Source organism: Euleptes europaea, chromosome 2 (assembly GCF_029931775.1).
Source record: "Euleptes europaea isolate rEulEur1 chromosome 2, rEulEur1.hap1, whole genome shotgun sequence".
Classification (NCBI taxonomy): domain Eukaryota; kingdom Metazoa; phylum Chordata; class Lepidosauria; order Squamata; family Sphaerodactylidae; genus Euleptes; species Euleptes europaea.
The window spans coordinates 49177000-49184858 of NC_079313.1; the positions used below are offsets into that span (position 1 = coordinate 49177000).

General features: G+C 55.0%; 1 protein-coding gene across 1 annotated transcript; it reads left to right on the forward strand.

The window, feature by feature from the left end:
- Nucleotides 1-422: 422 nt before the first annotated feature.
- Nucleotides 423-5795, forward strand: BARHL2 (BarH like homeobox 2). Its single transcript, XM_056845130.1, has 3 exons — nucleotides 423-1020; nucleotides 2859-3084; nucleotides 5424-5795. Exons 1-3 carry the CDS (start codon nucleotides 453-455, stop codon nucleotides 5734-5736), a joined length of 1107 nt encoding a protein of 368 aa, XP_056701108.1. The 5' UTR covers nucleotides 423-452; the 3' UTR covers nucleotides 5737-5795.
- Nucleotides 5796-7859: the final 2064 nt, after the last annotated feature.

The following is a 7859-nucleotide window of genomic DNA, read 5'->3' on the forward strand; positions in this document are numbered from 1 at the left end:
GCGCCCACTGAACAATACGCCGAGCACGTGCGGCTGGACCGGGGGGGAAGAGCTGGCGGGGGAGGGGAGCGACCCCCGGCCTTCGACGAGCCCGCCGACCTCCCCCCCCCCGACTTCCACAACTCGCCCCCTTTCTTCTTCCCCAGTCTCCGGATGTTTCCGTTTTCTCCCCGGTTTTCGTTTCGGGTGCCCGTCCGCCTTTCGTCGCCGTTCCCGGGATCCCGCCCCCCCTCTCCCCCCTTAATAATTTTTCTTTAAGACACGAACGCCTGGCGGATTCCAGTCCACATCCATCCCTGATCTGCTTTGTTTGTTTTTAAATCGGTGTTTGGCACGAACTTCTAGACCACCCCCTTCTTTCCTCGACCCCCCCCCCCCACCACCACCATCACCACCGCGCAAGTACCGTCTCCGCGGCCCGGGGGATGCAGGCGCCTCTGTGAACCCCCGCGATGGAAGGATCTAGCGGCTCCAGTTTTGGAATAGACACGATCTTGTCCAACCCCCGGTCCGGCAGCCCGGGCGCGATGAACGGAGACTTTCGGGCGGGCGAGGGCCGGGCGGCGGATTTCCGCACGCGGGCCACCCCGTCGCCCTGCTCGGAGATCGACACGGTGGGGACGGCGCCCTCGTCGCCCATCTCGGTCACCGCGGAGCCCCCCGAGCAGCCGCACCTGGCGCCCGAACAGCCGCCGCCGCATCTCCATCTCCACCACGGCCAGCCGCCGCCGCCGAGTTTGCAGCCCTCGGCCCAGCCGCCGCCGCCGCCGCCGCCGCCGGGCTCGGGCAGCTCGGGCCCCAGGACTTCCACCTCCTCCTTCCTCATCAAAGACATTTTGGGAGACAGCAAACCGCTGGCGGCCTGCGCCCCGTACAGCACCAGCGTGGCATCCCCGCATCACACCCCCAAGGCGGAGGGCGCCGCGGCCGGCGAAGCCTGCCGCCCCAAACTGGAGCAGGACGAAGGCAGGACCAAACTCGACAAGCGCGACGACGCCCAGAACGAGCTCAAGTGCCACGGTAAGGGATGCTGCGGCGGGGGGGGGGCTTCCCACGGGCCATTGTCGTGTCGCCAGCCTCCCCCCGCCGAGCCAATCGCTCCCTCGCCTTCCGCGCTCCGGCAAACCGCATCTCCCCACCCCCCCGGCCACGGTCCAGGTGGCCTTCAAAGGGCTCTCCTCGACTTGGCGCTCGCCTGGGGGTTTCGGACGAGACGGTTCCCGAAACCGCGGCTCGGGGAGGCGAGGGCCGCTTCCGCAGGGGAGGTTTGGCCTTGGATTGGCCGCTCTCTGGATGCGCCTTTTCCCCACCCGAATGGTCAAAACTCCAAAATAAACCCACCCCCCCACTCAGAGTTTTGGGAATTCAGATGGGGGAAATGGGCATCCAGAGAGCGGCCAATCCAAGGCAAAATCTCCCATGCATAAGTGGCCCAACCAGAAATGGGGACATGGGAAAGGCGTAAAAACGTTGCCTCTTAAAATATATATTAAGAGGAATATATATATCTATATATCTATTCCCAGAGCAAGGTTGTGCTTCTTCTTTTGAAAAACAGTTGTTGTTGGTATAAGAAAATTCCTGTGAAGGTGCGCTCTTCAACAGCAACAAAAGGCTGTTGAGGATGCAAATTCCTATTTTAAAATGCCACACGTCCGCGTGTTTTCTAAACACCGCAGGCAAAGGCTTAGCGACACTTAATTAATCAGACGCGTTTACGAAGAGATTCAAAAGAAAGCGAAGGGCTTTTTAAATTATTCCTTTTTGTTTTGTTTAATCCGGTTGTTGTTCAGGTTAGCGGTCCTATTTCTCTATTTCAAACCGAACCCTTTTGAGTCAGTATCGCAGGGTCCGGGTCTCAGGGAATTTGAAAATGCGTCTTGGGAAGGTCGCAATAAAAGTAAGTCTTTTACGTCTGGGAGCTGGTAATATTCTGTTGACGGTTTGGAGAAGGGGAAAAAAAATACACACACACACACACACACACACACACACACACTGCCAAGGGAATCCTTCTAATGGGGGAAGGCGCCTTTGAAAAGCGGCGGTAAGAGCCCACACATTTTGCTAATTTTGCAGCCTTCAGATATTTTGCAGCGGCTCATAGAAGGGCGCTCCAGTAGGCTCTTCATTTTGCCGTTTTGGCATTAGCATAAGAGTGTCCAAAAAACAGATGTACAGCCTCGTCTAGCGGTTTTTTTTGGTCGGTTAGTCGGTGCACCAACCTCCCCAGTGGGTCAATTAGAGAGATTATTGTTCTTCCTGCCGGGAAGATCAAGGAGCGCAGAGAAAGGGAGAGAGAGAGAACGTGAGTGTGTATTGGGGGGGGGGGAGAAACCCAGTACAAACACAGATGGTTTGGGCATATCGATTTCCTAACATTTCTACACAAAAAAAGAAAAAACACACAAAGAAACCCAAACCTAAAAGAGGAGGGCCAGAATCCCGAAACTCTTCCCGCGGGCTCCGGTGCGCCTTGGCCGAATTCCTCGGCCCCGGCAAACCTTTATGCGAAACTTGGCTTTATATTGAGGGTTTCCCAAATGCACATGGAAAAGCGAACGGGGGGAAGGAAATCGCCTCTTCCAGAAAGAGGGATGTTTGGAGTAGAGAACAGGCTACGGCTCACCGTTTCACAGCCTATTAAAAAAAAAAAAAAGGAGGGGGAGATTTCCCCAATTAACCTGAGCGGTTGTGGATTGCCCGTTTTATGTAGGGGGAGGCGACGCTGCCAGTTTCCAGCCGTCCTGGTGAGCAGTCCGTCGCTTGACTCGCTTGAGCCGCCCCAGTCTCCTGCCTCCGCCGTCCCCCTTCCTTCCTCCCTCCCCTCTAAACCTGAGCTTGTGGCTTGCTCTTAGGGACAAAAGAAGAAGGCGATCGTGAAATCACAAGTAGCCGGGATAGCCCCCCGGTGCGAGCGAAGAAGCCCCGCAAGGCGCGGACGGCCTTCTCGGACCATCAGCTCAACCAGCTGGAGCGGAGTTTCGAGCGGCAGAAGTACTTGAGCGTGCAGGACCGCATGGACTTGGCGGCCGCCCTCAACCTGACGGACACCCAGGTCAAAACCTGGTACCAGAACCGGAGGTAGGGTAGGCCGACACGTGGCCTGGTGGGGGAAGATCTTTGGGTCTCCTCCACCTTCCTCCATTTCCTCCTTCAAATGCGTCTCTATGAAAACTTATGGGGTGGGGGGGGGGACTGGAGCCCCACCTGAGGCGCAAACTAGCAGCCCCAACTGAGCCGAGTGGCCTTTGAAGGAAGGCACTTTGCCTCTCAGCTACTGCGCCTCGCTGCGCCTCGCAGGGGCACCTGGTAAACTGGAGCCGGAGACTGCACAAGGTGAAAACCGTAGCAACCGGAGGGCCGTTTATGCCCGGGAGGTTTAACTTGGATTTGCCGCTCTCTAGATGCACATATCCCCCATCCAAATTCTCAAAACTCTTCATGGGGTCTTATTTTTCATTGTTGAGAATTCGGATGGTAAACAAAAATGTGCACCTAGAGAGCAGCAAATCTCGGGTCACCCGGCCCCCCAGTTCAGGAGCCCTTTGAATCCCTTGGCGGATCCAGACCTCTCTTTCCTCTTCTAAATAAAGAGGGGCGGAGAGAGAGAAAGAGAAAATCGCTTCCACCGGTAGGATCCATGAACCCAGAGGACAGGAAGTGGCCAGAGGACCGGGGTTGAATTCTGCCCCTTCCGCGACTGCTGGAGAAGGAGGGAGGGCTGTCAGTCGGAGCGATGGCTGACCGAGAAGGCCCGAGTGGGCTAATGAATAAGGCAGGCGGCTCCATGTGGTCCACCCCCGGGTGACCCGCCAGGCTCCCATTCCCCGGCCTCAGATCTTCAGTCCCCAGCCTATCCAGCCTGCTTTTAAATTCGGGGCTAACCCGGCAATCGTTTCCTGGCGATTGCATCTCGGCAAGTGTGTTGACGAAGGGGCGAGGGGAGGGGAGGAGAATCACGGAGTCAATGTTTTATTATTATTATTATTATTATTATTATTATTATTATTATTATTATTATTATTATTATTATTATTATTATTGGAAGCAACAAAAAGTCAACAGCAACAAAGGCGCCGCGAGAGAGGGAAGCGGGGGGCGACGGCGAGTTTCTCGCGGAGGACGACTGCGGGGGCTGGGAAACCGCGTCCAGTTGTCATCTTTGCCATAATTTTCTGTCTCATTACATACGGTTGCAGCCACCCTAATTCTGTCGGAAAACATTAGTGTCATTTGTCGCCAATCTAAACAGGAGCGCCATGTTTATTAATTGGGCCGCAATTGAGGAGCTGTGTGCGAGGGGATGTGCCAGCGAGTGCGGGGATCCACCTGCTCGCACGGGCGGGGGGGTCTCCAAAGAGGGACAGGAACGGAGACTGGGAATGGGGCGCCAGGTAACCCGGGAGATAGAGCGCCCCCCCCCGAACCATTTGCTTGTCAAACTACCTATATTTATTTACAACTGCACGGTTACCTATATTTATTTACAACTGCAATTTGGGAGACTGTTTCAGCAGACCCAGATCTCCCCCCCCCCATTTGGGGAGGGATCTGGGTCTGCTGAAACAGTCTCCCAAATTGCTTAAATTCCTTGATCTCCCCACCCCCGCACAAGCAAAAGAGGATTCCCTGTTTTTCGAAGTAGAAATCTAAGCGCACCAACGGTCTAAATTCTTCTAGACTTCTGGATTCTAGAATCCAGTTCTAGATTCCCATCAATATCGGCGGACTTCGTGATGGGAGGAGAAAGTAAACACCAGCCTGACCTCTCCCCCAGCACCATTTAGCTGAAGTGTAAATAATACGCATTTTTTTTTAAAGCCGGGAAGTGGAAGTGGGGGAGATATTCGCAGGGATGGGGAATAGGTGCGACGCTTTCAAAGAGAGGAGGCGCTTCTCATCCTGTTCCCCTTCAACTGGTTTGTCGGGATATTTGACTCCTGGTTGTCAAATTCGTGCCCAGTATTTTCAAATGTACCGGCCCCCATTGGGTGCCTGAGCTGTTCAACAGAGAGGAAGGAAGGGCTGAGGGGAAAGAGAAGGAGAGGCCCGGTGAGATAATGGGTGATATCTCAGTTGTATAGTTGCAACTGGAATTCTTGCTATGTAGATTCCCCCCCCCCCCAGATAGGAAGGCACATCTGTTTGACCTGGTGCCTGTGGAAGGTAATATTTCATATGTTCTGTTTCCAAGAGAGCGCACATTATTCATAATTGTGCATCCCTTTACCTAAGCCACGCGCCCTACAATCCGAATTTGGATAAATGAAACGCAATGAATGCCAGGTTAGGTCAAGCTAAAGTGGTCCTTTGATTCTGCTCCTATGAGGAAGGGGGCTTTTGAGGAGGGCCCTTCTGATCCCCCCCCCCAGTTTCTCCGGACCTTGCCTAGCGGCTGTCCTCTCCTCCCTTTCTTTCAGGACCAAGTGGAAGCGGCAAACGGCCGTGGGGCTGGAGCTGCTGGCCGAAGCCGGGAATTATTCGGCTCTGCAGAGGATGTTCCCGTCGCCCTATTTCTACCACCCCAGCTTGCTGGGCAGCATGGACAGCACCACGGCCGCCGCGGCCGCCGCCGCCATGTACAGTAGCATGTACCGGACTCCGCCTGCTCCTCACCCCCAGCTCCAGCGGCCTCTGGTCCCCCGCGTGTTGATCCACGGCCTGGGACCCGGGGGGCAGCCGGCCCTCAACCCCTTGTCTAACCCCATGCCGGGGACCCCTCATCCGCGGTGAAAAAGCTCCCCGCCTCCCTCTCCCCGGCTGTCCCCCCAGTCCAGCCAACAGACTGCACCCCACCCGCCAAAACAAACCAAAAGGAGCTGGGGGGGGGGAGACGGGGGATGGACGGGGAGTCAAATGGAGGGGTTCTTCAGACAGCCAAAAAGAGCCGGTCCGCTTAGAGCGCAGAGACTCTGGAACCAGTGAGTGAAGTCCGGCACCCCCTTTGTGGGGACGGGGGGGGGCGGGACGACGACGACTCTAGGACAGAGAGAGAGAGAGAAAAGGAAAAAAGAGACCCAGCCAGACATGGCAAAGACTCTTGAATGACACAAAGGAGAGAAGGAGAGAGAGAGAGAGAGAGACGACGCCCCCTCCCCCAACCCAGATCTCAGAAGACCAGGAGGGGGGCTGGACTGGGGGGGGGGAAACGGAGAAGTTTGCACTGAGTTCTCATGACCTTTTTTCTTACTGAAAAGTGGCATGCTCCGTATTCTATAAATATATATATAATATAAATATATATATAGATATAAATTATGTACAGTTTGAACAGGCTGGAATGCGAAGTGATATATCATATTTATTATATGTTGTCCCCCCAAAAACAAAAGTCACTTATATGCATTAGTTTTTTAAAAAAATCAACAACAAAGGAAAACAACAAAGAGATTTTTTCCTCCTCTCCTCTCTCCTTTTTCATTTTTTTTTGGTTCAATAAAACAAACGCTTAGATGACAAAAAAAAGTATAGATTTTTTTGAGGGCTGAAAATGGCAAAAATGAAGGGGAAAAAAAGAAATAAACTTTATCTTTTTTTAAACAAACGCGCAGCTCTATTCAAGCTAATTTCCCCGGGAATACAATGGGGGATTTCATTTTGCAAAACGGGGTGGGGTGGGGGCTTTTTGGTGTGATCTGGTGGCGGTCAGCAAACGGACCCCCGAAGACATCCCGTTTGAAGCTCGACTCCTGAAAGAAAGAAAAGAAAAAAGTTTAGAGGAGGACTGGTTTTATTGGAATGTTTCATGAAAACCGTTGACAGAGAGTTTCACTTTGGGAAGCGATTATTTTTTGGGGGCAGGTGGGGATTGGCGTTGCAGACCAGCGCGTAGTGGCAAAACGATTGAGCCCCCCCCCCCCAAAGCGGAGCCGGGTGGGGTCTGGGGGCGCCTGGCCACGCGCGGTGCGGCTTCCCAGCCCGGGCTGCCGCGGCGGCTTTTCTCCCTTCCTGCTGAATATTCAAGCGGTCGATGGGACGGAGGCCTCGCCTGGGCTCCGAGCGAGGCTGGCCGGATGGCTGCGGGGCTGCGGCGGGGCCGTCCGGCCAGCCTGGCAGCTGTTCCGAGGCCGCAGAAGCGTCGGGGGGAAAAGGAGGCCGAGACAGACAGGCTGCGGGAGGCGTTCGCGGGGGGGGGGGGTCAGCGGGGGCTCAGGGGGGCCGGGGCGGGAGACAACAAAATCCGATCCGCTCCGTAGGCCCCCCCCCCAATTGAACACATAAAGCTGCCTTCTACTGAATCCGGCCCTTGGTCCATCAAAGTCAGTATTGTCTACTCAGACCGGCAGCGGCTCTCCAGGGTCTCAGGCGGAGGTCTTGCACATCACCTACTTGCCTGGTCCCTTTAACTGGAGATGCCAGGGATTGAACCTGGGACCTTCTGCATGCCAAGCAGATGCTCTGCCACTGAGCCACGGCCCCTCCCCATTATCTCTTCTCACTGGACCCCGAGACTCTTGGGTGTTTGGGGCTCGTTGTTAAAAAACGCTCTTCCTTCCACCCCTTCTGGCTGGCACCTTTGACACTTGGTGGGGACTAGAGATCTTTGGACCGCGGGTTCGGAAAGGGGAGGGGAGGGGCTGTGGCTCAGTGGTGGAGTATCTGCTTGGCATGCATAAGGTCCCGGGTTCAATCCCTGGCATCTCCAGGGAAAGGGACTAGGCAAGTAGGTGATGTGAAAGACCTCTGCCTGAGACCCTGGAGAGCCGCTGCGGATCAGAGTGGACAATACTGACTTTGATGGACCGAGGGTCTGATTCAGGATAAGGCAGCTTCATGTGTTCATGTGAAAGGCCGGGGTCAAAGGAAGGACCCCCCCCCCCAAACTGCAGCTGACCTTCCGACGGGGCGGGCGCAGG

Excerpts from the sequence above, each read along its gene's own strand:
- BARHL2 (XM_056845130.1), top strand. The coding sequence starts at position 453 with ATGGAAGGATCTAGCGGCTCCAGTTTTGGAATAGACACGATCTTGTCC. Across the intron at positions 1,021-2,858 it reads GAACGAGCTCAAGTGCCACG|GGACAAAAGAAGAAGGCGAT; the intron begins GTAAGGGATGCT and ends GCTTGCTCTTAG. Across the intron at positions 3,085-5,423 it reads ACCTGGTACCAGAACCGGAG|GACCAAGTGGAAGCGGCAAA; the intron begins GTAGGGTAGGCC and ends CCTTTCTTTCAG.